Below are 20,571 nucleotides of genomic sequence, written 5' to 3'. Positions count from 1 at the left end.
TCAGGAACGGGCTGCTCCAGCCTGTGCCCCCCACGGCGTCACAAGTCCTGCCAGCAAACTTGCTGCAGCCTGGGCTCCTCTCCTCATGGGGCCACAGGCCCTGCCAGGAGCCTGCTCCAGCATGGGCTTCCCACGAGGTCACAGCCTCCTTTGGACATGCCCCTGCTCCAGCGTGGGGTCCTTCTCACGCTACAGGTGGAGATATGCTCCACTCCATGGCTGCAGGGGCACAGCCGGCCTCACCATGGTCTTCCCCAGGGGCTGCAGGGCAATCTCTACTCCAGCACCGGGAGCCCTCCTGCCCCTCCTTCTGCACTGACCTGAGTGTCTGCAGAGTTGTTTCTCTCACATATTCTCGCTCCTCTCTTTGGCTGTGGTTGCTGTTGCCTTTTTCCCCCACCCCCTTCTTAATTCTGTTATCCCAGAGGCATGACCACTGTTGCTGATGGGCTCGGCCTTGGCCAGCAGCGGGTCTGTCTTGGAGCCAGATAGCATTGGCTCTATCAGACATGGGGGAAGCTTCTAGCAGCTTCTCACAGAAGCCACCCCTGCAGCTGCCCTGCTACCAAACCCTTGCCATGCAAACCCAATAGAACATGGTATCTCTGCCCCCACCTAACCAATAGCAGGGCCAGCCCAGGTCTGCAAAGAGTGGAAAACTTGATGCAGGCAACTTGTGGCTCCTTGCAGAGCTTCCTCAGGTCTAAGGGGGTCAGCTTTAAGCCAAATCCTTTGTGCCTTATAACTGTGTTTCTGGGTGGACTCAGAGCAGGATCAGCAGCCATGTAGAAATGGCACCTGGCTGGGCTGGTGCTGGTCAATGCAGAGCTGGTTCAGATGCATTTGCAGCCATAGAACTGGCTTTCTTGCTATGCTGGTAACTCTGTCATGGTAAAGAGCATTGAATGCTCTTGGTGTTCTCTTAGTGTTAGCATGGCTTGGGTTTAAAAAAGGGGGATTGAGTATCTTGTGGGAAGAGGACTGACTGGTTGTCCCTTGCAGGCTGAGTTGGCAGTGAAGTAAATCTCTGACTGCAGATTGTATGGCTTTTCTGGCTTTTGTGCTTTTCTCTGTTGATCCTGTATCACCTTATTTAAAATGCATAAATGCTCAGGATCCCCAGTTTCTCTCCCATGAGCATATGTGTCACTGAGCTATTGACAGAAGCTTTTTTTTTTACGACGGCTTAAATTTTTATTTTATGGACTGGCAAGTGGACTGTTCATGGTCTGAACATGGATCCCGGAGCACTCTGAGAAGTAGTCTGTGGCATAAATGCTGCCTCGGAGCTTGGCGTTGGTTGCCTAACTTTTGGAGATACGTACAATTTGATTCCTGCTCCCCTTGAGCATTTTCTCTGCTTCCTGAATTCTGTGGATGTTGTTCTTGGGTGCCTCTCTGTGTGGTCATCGGATAGGGAAACTGCTTTCAAGAACTGTGTGAAGTACCTGGAAGTTAGGCATCACAAGTTTCTGTTGCAGTAGGCAGTCCCTTTTGTGGATCTGGCTCTTGATTGCTTTACTTGGTGTTGCAGAAGACTAACAGAAGGTTGCTTGAGAAGACCAAATCCTGTCATGACTGACATTATCCTGATTTAGGTTATGCGTGAAGTAGGCAAGGAGGAAAGCGTGGTGCAGGGTTACTATGGTGACTTGGGTGGTGCTGTTCTGCTCAAGTGCATGTCCACACTCCCCAAGATGGGGAAACATGAATCTGGTCTGACTTTTGGAACCAGAGCAATAATGACTTCTGCTGGAATTCCCTTCAAATGAGGAGCTTTTCTACAGATAACAGGCAGTCTATTAACAGTATTACTGCTAATTTTCTAAATTGTATTCTACACAAAAAGTTCAGTAATAAATCCATTGAATCCTGTGATATGTGGCAGATACATGAAGGATTTAAGATTATTTTGATGTTCTCCTGTTAGCACAGTCCAGATGTAATGAAGCTCTGTCTGGACTTCAGATGTTTGAGGGCCTACCGTATACTTTCCTTCAGTTGACTTAAAGCATAAAAGACAGACAAATATTGTATAGTATACATGGAGATAAAACCATATATAATTGAAAGCTTTGTATAAATGGTTCAGTTCTATAATGCTTGGGAAAACTTTCTTATGTTTGTTTTGGGCTGTAAATTGCAGAGGCTGGAATATCTGTAATTTAGGTCAAGCTATAATTTAGGTTAAAACCACAAAATGCAGTGAATTTTGTTAAGCTATTTTGGAAAGTATTGTATTTTGGAATACTTGTACTTTAGTTTGTTTCAGAATAACTTCTTAGTGAGATGTAATATTCCTGTTTCTATTTCTAACCTTTGTTATAGTTAAATATAGGGATATATGTATTTTTATTTTGTACTTAAGAAGTACTTAAAGGGAAACATGGTACTAAGTTGTTTTACTACGGAAGGAAATTCTGTAGTTGCTAGTTAATGCAAAACAGAGCCCATAGAAGTAAAAAGCAGAATAGCCTGCTTTATCTTTTTGTGTATGTGTCTCTGTATACTGGCAATGGCAAGTTTAGTGCCCAGTGTGGTGGTAGAGTGGTTTTTTGGTTTTTGTTTTGCCTTTTTTAGAGTGAGGGCCTTACTGCCCTACTGACCTGTGAAAACCTTCCCCCATGTGCCTTGTCCTTGTCTTGGCTGGATTTCTCATTAATAGTCCCATCAACTTTGAACAACTAGTATGAAGGTTCACAACTGAATGTGTATTAATTAAAGTATATTGCATATATAGGTGTAGGGGTGAATGATGGTGAAGAGTTTGCGAATGTACTTGTGATTTTGTTGCAAACATATCGAATATTTAGATCATAGTAATTGAGCTCATTGAGCAGCTGCACGGCCTGTGATCTGAACACTGATGCCTGGCTAGGTTAGTTTGAGGTGGGTGATGAAGGTCTGGCCCCCCGGGGTCTGCACTGCACGCGGATCTGGCTCGTGGCCTGTCAGTCCCTGAGCCGCTGGAGTTTACAGCACAGCATTTTTAAGATCAGCTGCTGCCTGACTTTGCCTTCTAAATGACGATGCTTCAGGTGCTGACTGGCCGGCAGCTCCCACACCTGTATGGCTGTGGGAGGAGCAGACTACTGGGAGCAGTTCAGTTGATCAGCTCCTCTTGCAAGCTAAGCTGTCCTCACGCTTTGTTCAGAGCCCTAAAGTAACTTGTTGCCTTTGGAAGTCCAAGTGCATGCATTACCTTTGCTGTTCAGCTGAAGGAGAAAGGTGAAAGCTCATATCTTTGCAAACATCTTCCATTGCAGCATTGTTTGGTCCATTTGCTTGTTTACTACATTTTTCTTTTTTTTTTTCTTTTTGTTTTCCCCTCAGCTCCTTGAAGTCTAGATTGTCCTTGAGCAGGAAACCTTAAACTACCTGTGTCTTTTAAACTACTGGGGTAACCTGGTTTCTACTCTGACAAAAGATTTAATTCTTATCTCTGTAAACACTAGACTGATTATATTTTTAAAATGTCTGACAAGCTTTTAAATGATTATATTTGCCTTAATTCTATTTTGAAAACTGTAGAAAGTAATGCTGCTTTGTTTAAAAGCATCTTATTTTAATGAGTCAAATTCATGTGATTTCAATGGTTTTCTTTTACCTCTGTCAAATTAGCATGCACTAATGATGCATATTAAATCTATATATATTCATATGTAAAATATTTTATTTCTATCAGTGAATTTTAGTTCTGAAAAACTTTTGTCTTAGAGGAGCTACCCATATAACTTTGACTGAGGTTAGAAAATACAGATTATAACTGATATTTGCTGCTGGCAGCAATAGTTGATTATTACCCACAGCTCAGGTAGTGACACTGAGTATTTGGGGCCCCCCCAAAATCAATATCAAATTAGTTCATACCATCTTCATTGGTAGTTCAAAGGATGGTTGACATTGCACTCATGTTCATAAGCTGCACCCGCATTTCTGTTTTGCAGCTCTGCTGTTGAAGTAGCAACTTTAAGCAGACATGTAGCAACAAGACACTGACACTTAAACAGCCTTCGCCTCCTGCAAAGTAGTTTCTAAATCCTTACATACCAACTTAAGTGTCTTTAACTTGCCTTTGATCTAAATCCATCAGTATAGCATCCAGTTGGAAGAACCTAGTCTTTTCTCAACATTGCTTTGAATCTAATCAATCTTGAAAATGTCATTCTTCATTTAGTTTCATGTGTTAGGACATTTATTTGTCGTGACTTAATTAATTGTGCATGAATTAGGAGTCAGAGTTTCTTGGCAGCTGATTCACTGTGGCCATGAGCAAATTACCACGCTCGTCAGCCCATCTGGGAATTGCATGAAAGCATTAATCTCTCTGGCTATGATGCTAATCTCGTTCGCATCCAGTTGAGAATAGCTCTATTGAAACAATAGTGTAGGATTAAATCAACCATGCCATACTTGTTTCACTGTTTTTAATTGAAACAGATTATCATTATAAAAGTGGCTAAAGATACCATGAAGATTAATTGTTAGCGTAGCTCTGAGTATAAAGAGTAATTACTGCTTGTTCTTTTGAGACCATTTATATACACCATGGTTGACAGTGGCCGTACTTCCTACGTATCACATATGAAAGTGGATATGTAGAATACGTTGTGTTTAGGTTTTGAGGTTGTACTTGAATTATATAATGACACTTACTGGACAGTAGTTGTGTTTGAGTTTGGTGCTGTAAATTATTAATAATTATTTATTAATTGCTAAGGTGAGGTGTTATTTCCTGTAAAGCAGGTAAATAGTTTAATGAATAACAATGTGTGTATTTAATATAGATAGGAATCTGGGGTACATAGTGTAGTATGATTGTAGAAATTGGGATTTAAGCCTGTGTTTGCTTCCACAATTGAAATACACAGTTATGTAACTGACAAAGTTGTAAGTAATGTTATTGCTTTAGGTCACAAGATTCGTATCAAATCATGAAATGGGTACCATTGCTTAACAGTGAGACAGCTGGTGTCTCTCATCGTTTAACTTACGTTAACTTCAATGTTAACTAGTTTAACTAAGCTGAATGTTTTAATTTAGTAGCTAAACCTCAGTGTTTAGGAGAGTGGGTTGTTACAGTCTTAAATAACTGGCTCCAGTGGCTGAACAAAGGCTCTTATCCTCTGTATCTTCACAATTCAAGGTACTTCCTGTCTCTTACAATCAAGGTCAACCATAGGTCATTGGAACAAAGACCTCAATATTTTGATCCACTGTTTTCTATATTATTTAAGTATTTCTGTGAAGTTAATCAGCAGTGTACAGGAGAACATCTTCACTTACTCATTTTGATATATGTTAGTATTTATCGTACATCCCAACCCTAGAGACATCTGATCATCTCTGGTAATAGTTTTTTCTAGGATAAAATGAGATGAGGTAGGGCAGAGCATCTGCACTGTCTGCCTGGAATAATGAGCTTGTTTCTTGTTGTGTCTTGGACTTGTAAGCCCACTAAGCATGTGTAAGAGAAGCATGCTGAGCACGAAATTCGCATACAGTTCTAGGTTGCAATTTACTTTTTGGCAAAGCATGTTTAAGAGCGTGTTTGCATCTAGCCGTTTATTCTGTACTCTGCACCATTTGTTTTCACTCATCTCAGTTGTGTTATTGTTTGTAGGACCACACCATAACTGGATTTCTGAGGTGGTCTGGCTTTTTGCCTCTGGATAAAATATAACATAGACATACTTTGTAAAGAATCTAGTATTTACTAAGCAAAGCGTTGGTGTTCTGTTCGGTGTAGAGGATATTCCTCTTGCTGGCGAGTGATGCTGTATTCCTCTGATTGTTTGGCTGTATTTACAGCCCACAGTGGATATGTGTATGGTTCCCAGGGTTTAGTTCAGACCGTTTTGCATTGGGAGGTTTCTGTACAGGGCACATGCCCATGTCATACTCTGCACTAACAATGCAATGGGAAATTTGCATTTCACAGCTCTCAGTTCTTCAGTGCTATTGCCCGAGGCAGTGCTTCTCCTTGTTACAGACTACCTCATCTTCAGCTTTACAATTGTGATTAGTTTGTTGGAGGGTTTTTTGGTAGATTGTTAGTGTATTCTAGTTTCCCTCATATTTACTGGGTTTTGTTTCCCATTGGCAGGGAGATGAGAATTTATATTTTAGGACTTCTGTTGGCTTTTTGAGGCTCCATTCTTGGTTTTAAGAGGGTCTGGTTTCACTCTATTTTTAGCACTGCTATCACTGAATCTGCAAGTTTTCATCTCTGTCCTTCATGTGACAGGGCAGTGGTTGCTAATGGTAGAAATGCCAAGGGCCTTGGTTTCCTGGAAGAGCCTGTTTTGTGTGATTGTGCCACCTGCAGATCCTGAACTTCCTGAAGAGGAGGGGGTGATGGTACTAGATTCTGAGTTTGATCTCAGACTTGGATGTTCAAGACATCAGCATGTGTATGCATGCAGGTTAACCAGCTTACCACTTGAGTAAAAAATGGTTGGTGGTTTGGACACCCGTGGTCCAGATAACCAGTTGCTTCAAGGACGTGTTCTTACTGTTAGTGAGCTTGTAATCTCAGCTGTACACTTTTTGCTTACACACCATGCAGCTGGAGGAGCAAATACTTTGGTTTTGGTAAGAATTGCTTTTACGGTCCGTCAGGAAATGCAGACCTATTATTTTCTATAATGAAATGTTTCAAAATTGACTAGCTGGAAGTGAAGCCCACATTTAAAGATACATAATCGTTAACGGAGTTCTAGGTGCAATTCACTACCGCTTTTGCCGTTCTTAAACGGGAAAAGAAGGCGGTTTCTGAAAATAAATCTGTATTTCACAAATCCCATTTGTGTGTGCTTGAGGCAAAGTTTTACATTTTATAAAGGTTTTTTGTTTGAGGTAACTCATTGCCTGTAAAATCTATTGGAGTTTTTTGATGGACTCTATACATTTGTTGAAAGGGGTGATTCAGACAGTATATTATACTTTAATTTTCAACAAGGCTTTGACATGGTCATAACCTATATTTTTAAAGGAAGTATTCTGGTAACTCAACGGGGACTTTCTTTTCCAATGCCTCCCTAAAGAACAAGAAGTAAAAGGAATAAATAAAGGTTTTTTCACAATGGAGAATATTAAATCATTAGCTGATAGTTTTATCCTATACCAAATGAACGACTAGGGTCGTTCCCCTTAGTTATCTATACTGAAACCTCTGATACACAGCTAATTACTAAATCACCTAGAAGAGGTTTGCTGATAAAACAAAATCAACTACAGAGTTGCAGAAAGGTCTTGTGATAGATGCAATTGGACAATAAAATCATAGGTGAGATTTAGGAATGGTAAATGCAGAGTAATGGATATGGGGAAAAATAACCCACGCTATTCATACAAGTAGGTGGGCACAGTATTATATTAGTTACTGTCATTCAGAAAAGAGTCTTTGTTGTCACTGTGGAAATGTGAGGTCAGTGTTCAAATGTAGTCAAAGCAGATAGAAGGCAAAGTATATTATGAAAGGAATAGAAATAAAAATTTAAAACATTATTATGCTGACATATAAATATAATATGTAGATGATAGCAGGATGGCAAAATGACATGGAAATAGTAGAGAGTAGTCTGTTAGCTGTTTGTCAAAACACAAACTCAGTTGCAGAACCAGGAGTTACAGTAAACAAATGCAGTATTTTCTCAGCAGTGCCTGGTTAAATTATGCAATATAACTTACTGCTGTAGTGTTTTACAAAGGGTATAATCATGAATGATTGAAAAAGGGACTAGACTCATTCTAGGAAGAAAGGAGGTCTGTCGGTGTCTTTTCAACACAGCAGCGGTGTTATAACCTGAGCTGGTTTCCTAAACTGTTGGTGGTAGGAAACTGGGAGGGATGTCAGCTTGTCTTGTTATACCCCCTTTGCTAGCAGCTGTGGTGAGAATGGGGTGGCCAGCTAAATGCACCTTTGGTCTGACTTGGAAGGTCTGCTTGTGTTTCCAGAATATCAAACTTCCTGCCCTTAACTTGTGCTTGTACTTTCAGGTGTCAAAAGGTAATTATTTTTAGCAAGCTGAAAGAAATATTGTAAGAACAGTTACTCTTGGAACCCAAGTCCTTGGATTTCTACTCCGATTACAGTACAGGCTCAGCATGGCTTGCTTTCTACAATTTTACATTTTTGCATTTATCTGTTAAGATAATTTTGTATTTAAATACATTATTTAAATGACAGTATTTAGCCGTTGACATGCTGTAGTAAAACTCATGCAGACATTTTATTTTCACTTGTCATTATCTGCCTCTAATATATTGTTGTGTAGTGATTCTTGTGATAGTTTAGCTTTTAACTATTTTTATATAACAGAAACTCTGTTAGAATGGTAAAGGTTGGGTTATGTCCTGACTTTCTTCACCAGACATCTCATTCTTCATACAAATTTTCTGTATCAAGGGAGCAAGCTTATGATATCTAGCCTTATTGGCGATGTTGGAAAATGCTATTTAAAAATCGATAGTTGCTAATCAAAATAGCTAGTAAAATATCTCTGTAGATAAAGTTGGTTTCGTAGATATGAATACTGTTTTTTTGGGTTTTTTTTAATTCTTACTTTCTAGAGAAAATATTGCTGTTTTACTTAAGTCTGCAAAAGTTCTTGACTGGCACCGCAAAACTTGCTCTAGAAAATTATTTTTTATCAACTGAGATGAACTGTGGGTGACAAAAAGGAAGAATTCATAACAATCAAGACAATTTCTACAAGACTTAATTTCAAAAGTAAACTCAATTTCTGTAGGAGCTGTGTATGACTACTCAGGCTATTATTTTTTTTTTTATCCTAAGTGCCAGGAAGAACAGAGCTAACATAAATTAAACACTGGAGCAAATAAAATCTAATTGGAAAGAAAACAAGCATCATCATTGTGCAAAGGAAATTTAATTTAATTACCGTTAACTCATGACTATTTTTTTTTTTTTCATTTGAGGCCATGTAGTATTTAGGAAATAATCCAACTCCTGGAACTAGATTACATTATACCAGAGCTATACGTTTCTCCTTGTCATAAAATACTGAAGTCTTGGGTTCCTGCGAAGGCAGCTGCAGACAGACATCCAGAGGAGGGACCAGACTTCTGTGCGCCTGCTGTAATGGCATCTGCAGATGCAGCACACAGCCAGAGTGCTCCCAAGGATGGTGCCAACTTTTTTTTTGGTTTTTCATAAAATGTTTTTCTGTTATTCTTGCTCTGCCTTATCTTCTCCATTTCCCCTCCTCCATACACGTTACTGTGTTTATTACAAAGGTCCCTTGAGGATTTGTAGGTATTCCATTCTGAAGGGGAAGATTTATTTATCAGTGTCGTTCCTTTTAAACCGCATGCTCAGTAGTAAGACTTGCTCTTGGGGCATGGGTGTATATATGTTTGGGATGCTTAAAAGCTGACAAAAATAAGGGTTGCTATTCTGGTTCTTCTTCGAGAACCTTTCGACACGCGCACGCCCCACCAGCCGTACAGAAGTACAGGAGCGCAGCTGGCGATGCTGTTAGTGTGTCATCGCTTGCTTCCTTCAACAAGCTGCCCTTATAGTGATGCAGCAGTTGCAAAAATGACTGACAACTTCTGGTTTGTCTGAAGTTTGCACATAAGGTAGTATTTCGGCTAAAATAATTTTCCCTGTTGGTAAAGTTGATAAAATATAGAGAAAGAAGGTTGGGTTTTTCCTTAAAAGCCTGTCTGACTGTAAATAATGGGTTGAATGAATTGGGGGGAGAGTTGCATTACCATTTAATTCTATGAACTCTAGTAAGAAGTCATCAGTTGTTTCACTGCCTGGTGCTTGGTAATAAAGGTAGAGAAATTCTCAGTCATGTTGAGATTTCGAAATGCTGTGTTTCAAAATGGAGGAATAATGATATTTGGACCTCATTAATCAAAAAAACCCCAATTCTCTCTAGCATGAGAGAAGACGATGAGTGCAACACACCACTTGGGGCTGAAAATGTAATTTAACAGGAACTACAGGGACAGATTACCTTGAAAAAGCTCAGGGCATTTATTGAGAAGCTGACTGGTGAATGTAGGAACTTAATGTTTTATCTCCCCCCCCCCCCTTTTTTTTTTTTTAAATCCTGGGCTTCCATAACACCTTTCAGATTTCTATTACTGTCAAATAAGAAAAATCAGGTTTCAACAGTTACAAATTGGCCAAGATCCTGGGGCAGGAGCTGGGCTAGAAGTGCTATTGGAGCTTTTCTATTTTCTAGTAACTTTTTCAAACCTACAGGGGAACAAATGTGAGCCATAGTGATGAAAGTTAGTTTTGATGCCTTAAATCTCTTTTTAAAATTACTAACCAAAGCCTTTTTCTTCCTCGTAGCCTTTTCTTACACTTATGAATCTTCACTGTTCACCAGACGTCCACACATTTCTCTGCAAAGCCTTTGTCCCTGCCTGCCTGGAGCAAGTTCACGTGATTCACCCTTGTCGAAGCCTCTGTGAGAAAGTGTATTCTGACTGTAAGCAGTTGATGGACACTTTTGGAATCACATGGCCTGAAGAGCTGGAATGTACCAGGTGGGGTATTCTTTATGTTGAAGGTGGTGGGCATGATATTTTCATATTTGACCTAGACTAACTTGAAAATCTGAGGCAGAATGTTAGATACCACCTTGCTGTTGCTTCCTCGTCACTGGTGACCCTATAGTGCTTATGCAGAGGACTATTTTTTTATTAAACTTTTTAATTATTCAAATGATCACCTGCATTTCCTGCTTATGACTTTTTTTGCAACTGAGTTCTGCAGCAGTTCTTTTCAGTATTCAGATCCCTGCAAAAAGAAGCTTTTTGCTATAAGTTCTGTGAAATTTAAAATATTCAGTGTCACAACATACATTTTGCTTTGATTTCTGCTTTCTAAACTAGGGATGATCATACTTTCTTCATGGGGGTTTTATAAATAATTGTTCATAAAATAATGAAATATAAAATATTCTATATTTGAATGGTCACAGAGCATTAAATAGTAGAAGCCTTATCTTACTCCAAACTGCTTAAATGTGCAAATTCAATCTTGTGTTTCTTTCCCTATACTGCCTGCCAAAAGTCTCTTTTTTAAAAATTTCACCTTTTTCTCAAAGATGTTCATGTGTCTGTTCCAGAGAGGACAGTTAATACATGAGTGTATATATATTACACGAAAACCACTGAAAACATTCCAGTTTAGTCTTCTTGAGATGCTGACCTTCAACTGCAGATATTTATAAATGATTAAGGCCAGATGGGTTTTTTTAAACATACGTCAGGGCAGGAAGTACAGGAAAGGAGCAGAGAGTGGAAACTCGAATCATTTTTCTAACCCCTATGCAGTTGCTAATCTGTGATAAGGCTGAGGGAGAGCTGGGACAGTACTCCTGTGCCATGATCTCTGGTAGAAATGCATATTGGAGTGAATGTGACAGATGGCATTAATGCCATTTCCCTTAGTTCTGCAGAAAAATTGAAGTTGTGGGGTTTTAAAATGAGAAAGCAAAAACAAAGAAAACTTCCCATCTAGTGTGAGCTGCTATGTATGCAACAGTAGTGCCACTCAGTGCAGCAAATGCCTTCAAGAATTGTTTTGAAAAATTAGGAAAATTACAAGTGAATCCAGTTATTCAACAGATCTTTCAAATGACATTTTAAATCAAATTACATTTACCTATTCTAGTCTATTACTGCTAGCATTTACTGAAAATGAACCTGCTCTGTTTGTATCTGAAATGATGTCTGCCCAACAGCCGATACAGAGAAGTCCCTGTAATGCAGGGTGTTCTTACAACAGCAGACACCCTCCTGCTGGAGCCCAGGGAAGAGGAGCTGGCGTGAGGATGGGCAGTAACCAGAGTCCTGAGATTTACACCCTTGTATTCTTACAGACGTACATAATGCCTATGAAGACGTGGGTGAATAAAGTTCACACTGTTCCCGTGCATACTGGTCTGGCCTGTGGTTAATGAAAGAATCTGCTGCAGAATCAGTTTTCTTACTAATTAGTCTGGATTTATTTGGGCAGCATGATAATGCAGAGAAAGAACTGAAGGGTTTTTTTAGCTCAAGCAGAGCTTACAAACTGACATTGAGAGACTGTTACAATAGGGGTTGACAAAGAATGGTTTGAGATAACAGAATCTTACTTTAAAAGCTAGAATGCAAAACTTGTTCTTTTTAAATATGTGCTTAAACTTGGAATGCATGTAGATATTAATCCTGTTTTGAGTAAATGCTAACCTATTTGAGTTATACTTATGAGTTATACTCACATAATTTAGCTTGAAGATATGTCCAACACTGCTAATACTATGTAACCACTAACCACCCATGTTTTGTCCAATGTGTGCAACCCTTGAGAAACTGCCTCCTGAGAAATTTTTAAATGAACATTGCTAAAATAGTGATAATTTTTTTGTTTTGCCCTTTTCAGTTAGGTAGTTTTATTGTTGTTGACAATGAAATATCACTGTAACAAAAAGTTACAATAATAGTCATATACTAGTCATCAGTTAATAGGTACCATCAGCCTTCTTTCTTTGTTTCTTGGTTGAAGCTTGCATTTTGACAAGATTGTTTGTTGTCTCCAACAGTCTATTGTTATCCAGATTTTAAAAACACAACTGCTGGAAATATTTTAATGTACATATGTAAGAGTTTAGTAGAATTTAAAAGTCTGAAAGAACAATTGCAACTTGAGTAGTGTTGCATAACCAATGAAACAACAGGCAAATAACAATTAAATAGCTGTGTTTGAATAGGCTTCTAAACACAAAATATTTGAAGTCTGTTTTTTAAAATGCCACCTGACTTTTTTTACATAATGCACATTTTGCATTATCTATAAAATTTAACAGTGCTTAGAATCAGATTTTTCTTATTTGTAAGAAATAACGATAGTTGAGGGTGAGGGGTATTAAGATATTTCCTCTTCTGTTTATTTATGTAGACTAGTCGATTGTGATGAGAGTGTTCCTGCTACTGCTGCTGTAACCACAGACATACATGGAACTCAGAAGACCCCAGGCCAGACCCGAAGGGATTATGGATTTTGGTGTCCACGACACCTACACACTACCAATGGACAAGGCTACAAGTTTCTGGGAATTGATCAGTGTGCACCCCCATGTCCCAATATGTACTTCAAAAATTATGAATTGGATGTTGCGAAAAGCTTCATTGGAATAGTTTCAATCTTTTGTCTTTGTGCTACACTTTTCACATTCCTGACTTTTCTGATTGATGTTAAAAGGTTTAGGTACCCAGAGAGACCCATCATATATTATTCCGTTTGTTACAGCATAGTCTCTCTAATGTACTTTATCGGATTTTTACTTGGGAACAGAACTGCCTGTAACGAGGCAGATGACAAGTTAGAAATTGGTGAAACAGTTGTTCTCGGCTCCCAAAACAAAGCCTGTACTGTCCTTTTCATGGTTTTGTATTTTTTCACGATGGCAGGAACTATATGGTGGGTGATTCTTACAATCACTTGGTTCCTTGCAGCAGGAAGAAAATGGAGCTGTGAAGCTATTGCACAAAAGGCCATGTGGTTCCACGCAGTTGCGTGGGGAATACCTGGTTTTCTAACCATTATGCTCCTTGCAATGAACAAAGTTGAAGGGGACAATATTAGTGGAGTTTGTTTTGTGGGTCTCTATGATCTGGATGCCTCTCTGTACTTTGTGCTTTTGCCGTTGTGCCTTTGTGTTTTTTTCGGTCTCTCTCTTCTTTTAGCTGGTATTATTTCTTTAAATCATGTGCGTCAAGTCATACAGCATGATGGCAGAAACCAGGAGAAGCTAAAGAAATTTATGATCCGAATTGGAGTTTTTAGTGGTTTATACTTGGTGCCACTTGTAGCACTTCTTGGATGTTATGTCTATGAACTGGTGAACCGGAAAATCTGGGAAACAACTTGGGTGTTTGATCACTGTGACCAGTACCATATTCCTTGTCCTTATCAGGCAAGTAGCAGTTTTCTTTATAAATAATACTGGAAAGTTAGCAAAAACCCTTATGTGTCACCGTATCTACTGTGCAGTTAGTAAATTATTTTCACATTAAGTAATCAGTTCAAGAACATGCAGTGATTAAAGTCAAAATCGGTGGTATCATACTTTTGCCTTGAAATTTTTTGCTTATCAAATTGATAACACTCAGCAATTAAATTCAAACTCACAGCTCTAAAGGGAATATATAATCTTTACAATATTTGAACTTCATGTTACAAATTATGTTGGAGGGAAGAGCATTCTTCACAGTATCTATTCCTAAAAGTAGTTGCCCAGTATTTGGGTGCTTAGCTCAGTATCAAAGTACCTAAGGTGAATTTGCATCGATTTCAGTTGAAGCTGAAATAATGATTCTTGAAAATCGAGTCTAAATTGGATTTAAAATGTTGCTTATAATCATAAATTTAAAGTAATTTTCATCTTTTTTTTCTTCGAAGTGTAGAAGTATAAGCCACTTGAAATTACAAAACAAATTTCCAGTATATTTTTTCTACCATAGCTGTCACTTGCAGGCTGATTTTCAGTAATGTGAAGAAATCTTTTAAAAAAACCAACCAAACGTAAAACCAACAAAAAAGAAAAAAAAAAACCCAAACAACCCAACAGCACTTTAAATTGCAGAGGTGTTCATCTTTAACATTTGACTCTTAAAAATACTTCCTTGGAAAGGCTTTTAAAGTAAATCTGCCCACGTTCAGTACTCGCTATGGATTAAACCTCTTCTAAGTATATAGAACTCCCTGCAATGGCAAGTGATTTGTGGTTTGTTTCTTTCCCTTTAAGAACAAATATAAAAGAAGACAGCATCACTAAGAGAAATGCAAGTGTCTTGTGTCATCTTTCATTGCTTTGCACTTACTGTCTTATGTTTTTACTGCAATAAACTATCATTAAAAAGAGGAATATAAACACAGGCATTATGGAATGATAAGACTTGATCGTTCTACATTCTTAAACGTCCTCTGTATCCTCTGTATTGAAGTCAGTGTAAGCTGAGAGTAGTACAGCTCACAGACTTCTTGGTTATTTTTGCATCCATTACGATTCTTAAGAAGTGTACTTTGTCTTCAGCGGGTTTTGCACTGAGCTCTGTATCAGCCTAAATGGTCCAAAATGCACAAGGCTGAAAACAAGGCTTTTAAGCTTTTTAAAAAAACAACTTGTTTTGTAGAGCTTATATATAACAGCTTGGCATAACAAGGCAGAAGGAGCATGTATTCTCAGCCTTTAATTAACATATTGGAAAGAGTAAATAGCAACAGGCAAAGTTACACAAAGACATACTTAATGGGATCTGTCCCTGTAATAAATAGCATGTGCTAACTATGGAGTAGCTTGAAGTGGTGTGCTCGGCCTTGGCTTACCTGACCTAGCTTGTAGACTTTTATTACATTGGCCAGGTGAAAACCAAATAAAAACAAACTTCAGTTTAAGTAGCTAATGTTACCTGGCCATCAAAAATAGTGACTTTTGTAGATGGGACTGGCAGATAAGACAGGTAATGTAAATTAAATTTGCAGCTTGGGAGCGGAAGATAATAATCTCTTACAGAGTTAAATGTCTCGGCTCCTATGATCCAGTTCTGCAAATAAGTGGATTAATTTTGCAGTAAACAGAAAAGTATTATGTAGTTCCCTGCAGCTTCTTGAAGATGCTGTCTAATCTGATTAACTCCCAACTCATCTACTTACTGTTTCTTTTAAGTTGAAGGGATAAGTCTTATGCATACAAACTATCTCTGAAGAACATGGTTACTAATGCTATTACCCCCCAAATTATCTTTCCTTTCAATTTAAAAGAAAGATATTTCCTTCTGACTAATCTCCTCTCTGTGTACTCAGCTGTAGACATTAACCAGGTCCGACTTGACTGTGCATGTCTAACATTTGTCCACTCTACAAGCCTCAACAAAGAACAACAGCCATAAGGAGAAAGTCTCTGTTTTACATAATTTGTTTTCTGCATTTAAAAAATAAATCAACAAGTGCATTTATTAAACTTTGTTATCTTCTAGGCAAAGGCACTCGCAAGACCAGAAATATTTTTGTTTCTGATGAAATACTTGCTGACATTAATTGTTGGCATATCTCCAGTCTTCTGGGTGGGAAGTAAAAAGACCTGTTCTGAATGGGCCAATTTCTTCAACAGAAACCGCAAAAGAGAGTAAGAACAATTTTTTTATTCCTGTTTTTTTTAGGTGTATACTGCAAAATAAGTTGGATTTCAGACATGTTTCTTAAATATAGCTCAGGTAATCAAAACATTGTCCTGAGACTTTCTTTTTCAGAGTCTAAATGCTGTATATGGGCATCAGAAAAATTCCATTGGCGTCTGTGGAAGTTTTACATATGCAATGACTTTTTGACAGTATTCTCTATATAGAAAATGTTTTCCTCTGCTGATCTGTTCTCTTCATAGAGCAGAAGACATATTGTTGTGTTTAGCATTGGATAATACATCTCTGGTTTCCAGTCAAATGAGTGAAGATAATTTCAGCCATCAACTTAGATCCTTTCATGTGTTCTGACTACTTCATTTCATATAGTACTTAGCAGTGTTTAATATTATGCAATAATAACATCCTTTGCTTTTCCCCTCTGTCAGGCTTGTCTTACTTTAAAATTAATTTTCATTGAACTGTCCTTAGTATCACTTTTATTGTATTAATCTACTTTTTTTTTTCTGAAACAGAATACTTCAGTTTTATTACTTAATTTCAGTAAATGTATATCTGTGAACTTAAACAGCTTACAAATGTCATCTCCCTTTCTTGTAGCTGTCATTTTTTCCATTCCTTTTATTCCTTCATTATTTCATTTTCGATTATCTGTGTTACTTGTAAATTTTACTGTATTTTTATTTATTTGGATTTCCCAAGGCAGCAGTCTTTAAGCTCCTTTTATTTTACATCTACATTCCTTGATGGTGATCTTATAGCTTCCGTTCCCTCTCTTCTCTTTTTCCATTTCCTGTATAATTTTTCTTGTGTTTCAGATGTTAACTGCTTTCAGCTATAAGAATTTAAAAATAATTAAGTCAATTTTGTAATGCTTACCTTTTTTTTTTTTAACTTGAATGAGGTTTACTTTACATAAAGTTAATTTGGTAATACAGCTGCTTATGAGCTAATCCTGCTTTCCTCTTGTAGATGATTAATCTACTGAAGCCATTGGATCTACTTGCAGAAGTAAGAAATGTAGAAATCTGCTTTATTTAATTGTTCCACAGACATAATTACTTTGGAGCCATTATGATCAGACTTTTTTTTTCTCCTGTTTTCACATATAATTATTTTCTTTTTGTTCATTAACATCCAGCTCAGATTGCATCATTGGTTGCTATTTCACTTTTTTTCTGTACAAAGGTGCATTACATTATATCTAAGGTTCTTCTCTTCATTCATTTACGTGCTTGTATTTTCTTTCAGTCCCATCAGTGAGAGTCGAAGAGTGCTGCAAGAATCATGCGAATTTTTCTTGAGGCACAATTCCAAAGTTAAACATAAAAAGAAGCACTACAAATCAACTTCGCACAGATTGAAAGTCATTTCAAAGTCAATGGGGACTAGTACGGGTGGCACAACAAATCATGGAACGTCTGCAGTGGCAATCACTAATCATGATTACTTAAGCCAAGAAACTGTTGCAGAAATTAAAACCTCTCCAGAGACATCTGAGAAGGAGGTAGAGGCAGGTGGAACGTCGGTCCGAAGAGTTGAGGAAAGCGAAAACAGTGGAGATCAAATGTTATCTAGTTCTAAACTGGCTGTGGATCAAGTGGAAAAAAGAAACAAAGCAGATAGCACATGTGATATGAGTAGCTTGGCTGAGAGTATGAAGAGAGTAGGTGAAGGAAGGTGAGGTTCAATCTTTTGCTTGTTTATGGGTATTACTGCTATTTTTGTAAGTTTTCCATTTCTTTCTCTCTGAAGAATCAGTATACTCTCAGTATACAGTTAACCCTCAGTAGCTGTCGAGTACTTAATTTTTACAAGCTATTTCTATGGTCATGTATGTTTAGCATATGGGCTATTTTATATTTTTGTAGGATTCTTCTTTTCCTTTTAAATGTTGAGGGCTGGAGCTTAGCTCATAGGATATTTTTATATGATTGAACAGTGACCCTCAAGAAACCTGTGGCTGCAGTGCAATTGTTTTGAGAGGTCACTGAAAAAGAACAATGGTGACACGAAGCTTAGAAAAGTATACAGAACTGTATTGTGTTCTCTTGAAAAGACTATAGCTTAAGATATAATATAATTTCATTGCTAAGAGTGTATTTTTTGCAGTGTAATGCATTGTGCTTAAAATTGACTCCCCGTGTTTTATTTTTCGTTACTTACAGAATAACTCCTAAAAATGATTTTATTGAATATCCTCCATTACAAAGCAGCTGTTCCCAAATACCTGATGTCTCACAGTCAGCTTCCGTATCACTACTTGTCTACTCGCCTTCAGACACCAGAAGAGAGTTGGATTCAGGAAACAGTTCAAACCCTTGAGAGATTGAAAATTTATATGAACATTTTCAATGTATAAAACTGATATGGATTCTGTGTTACACTGGAAATAACTGATAATCTGTGCCTTATTAAAAAACACACATATCATGCTTTGCACTTAAAAAAAAAAAAATCTAAGTTTTGTTGTGGGGACAGCTAGCAATAATGTACTATATTTAACCCTATCCAGGAATAATTGAAGTTCTGTAGGATGTGGATGGATTGACTAGCAGTAATTTAAGAAAAAGAGGAGAGAAACAGATACTATTCCCAACATAACACTTTGTAATAAACTGCATTAAAATAATGCTTAGAAAGCACTGTTACTTTTCAAGGCATAAAAATTACAGCTCCATCTTTGATATTTTTCAAAACTTATTAAATTTTTCCCTCTCTTTTTTTACTATGTCTTAAACAGCAGTATCACTTAAGGGATCCACAAATTTATAAATACTCTAAATTATGTGTGATGATGTATCAATTATAGCACTGTTTTATGGTAGTTTGTACACTGAATATGAAAGGGAATCTGGAATTATAGTGGTTTATTTTGTACATAAAAACGAATTTTGTAAATAGCTGACTGCGTAAGGTCAATATTTGGGACTACTGTTTTGTATGTATTGTACAAACTTGGTAAAGTTAACGTGCTTCCGTTGGGTGTTACTCAAGTCAACAGACCTGTGGTGATCAGACAATGTTACTTAGTTCTGAGTAAAGCAGATTGTACCTTTATATGCACCATACACTGCGCATTTGGGGCAAGACTGGTCAGGCATCTGCCTGTCCTGTTACAGGGATAACATGTTAGATGCAGCACTGCTTCAGAAAAATGCTTGTGGAGCCCCTCCTGGTGTGGTGTTCCAGTGCGTCGTGCCAAGGACAAAAACACTTCAGAGCCCTGGCAGTGTCAGGGACAGAATCTGAAGTACACGCTTTGGGATTTTTTTACTGAGCTGCAGTGAAAGTGTATGTTTCACATTGTTTCTATGCAAGTAACTGGATTTTTTTTTTTAATTCTGTGGAGAAATACCTTGCAGGAAATAAACTGCTGAGTTATTAATATACAGGCTTGTTTAACAATATATTTACTGAAAACAAGATAACTTTTTTTAAAAAGCTTAATTTTCTATAAGCTACAGCAATATATTTTCTTTAAATCAAAAAGGTCTTCGTACATGTAGCCTTTCTTATGATAGGGTCGTTCTCAAGAGCAAGCACTACTGACATGGTGTCCTGGTCTCAGGACAAGAATTCAGGATAAGAATTTTAATGTTTGGCGCTCAGGAAATCCTGGCTCCAATGAAGTCAACGCGATTTATCACTTGAGATGGATTTGGAGTCAGGATTTTGCTGGTTTCTAACCCTAAATGTCAATGTATTTTTTTTAAGACCACTCAGCATCTTGCATTTGATTATTAATAAGAATATTTCTCAGTATTTTGATATGCAGAGAAATGACTATATTCTAATTTGGGCAGCATTTATGGTGATGCTTTGAAGAATCAAAATTGCATGGTACAAAGGTTGTGTAAATGCTGAATCAACAGGAACTACAGTTCTGATAAACCAAAGTTATTTGTTTTATCTGTTGTCCATTAAAAATGGACAGTATTTACCTTTATACTATGGCATCGGCATTTTAGCATTTGTAATTTATTGCCTTAAATGCTATTTCTTTTATAATTTCCCCATTTAAAATATACAGAGTTCTTGCTGCTGAGAAGGACAGTGAGAAAGATCTGAAAAGTCTCTTGTGAAAGTGCACACTAAGTACCCTTCATTCTTGTAGTCATGTTTGTAAGCGGGTAACTTTATACATGTGTTCAGTAGTTTTGTTATTACTGTCTTTGGTAATAAAATGTACGGTTGTATAGTAAGACCTTCTGAGTTGATATTTCTTATTAACTACATGTAGCATGTTTGTTGCTGTATTACTGTAGTGTTTCTGCACTGAAGACACTTCAGTGTATTTTTTTGAGAGCTGTGTGAGGTAATAAATATTGCAGTGTTTTTATCCCTCCTATGTAAGTGAGAAACCGAGAACAATGCTGGGAATTGTTCACATGA

At 37.6% G+C, this 20,571-nt stretch overlaps 1 protein-coding gene across 1 annotated transcript in view; it reads left to right on the top strand.

Annotated features, from left to right (window-relative positions):
• FZD6 (frizzled class receptor 6) overlaps nt 1-18,501 on the top strand; it is a 28,359-nt gene extending 9,858 nt beyond the window's left edge. Inside the window, 5 exon segments of the mRNA XM_010293107.1 lie at nt 10,337-10,533; nt 12,935-13,952; nt 16,015-16,163; nt 17,428-17,856; nt 18,345-18,501. Coding sequence (XP_010291409.1) covers nt 10,337-10,533; nt 12,935-13,952; nt 16,015-16,163; nt 17,428-17,856; nt 18,345-18,501 — 1,950 coding nt within the window.
• The last annotated feature ends 2,070 nt before the right edge of the window (nt 18,502-20,571 follow it).

The sequence above is a fragment of the Phaethon lepturus genome, unplaced genomic scaffold (assembly GCF_000687285.1).
Source record: "Phaethon lepturus isolate BGI_N335 unplaced genomic scaffold, ASM68728v1 scaffold21008, whole genome shotgun sequence".
NCBI lineage: Eukaryota > Metazoa > Chordata > Aves > Phaethontiformes > Phaethontidae > Phaethon > Phaethon lepturus.
The sequence above is the reverse complement of the archived record's forward strand: the minus strand, read 5'-3'. Positions and strand labels throughout refer to the sequence as shown.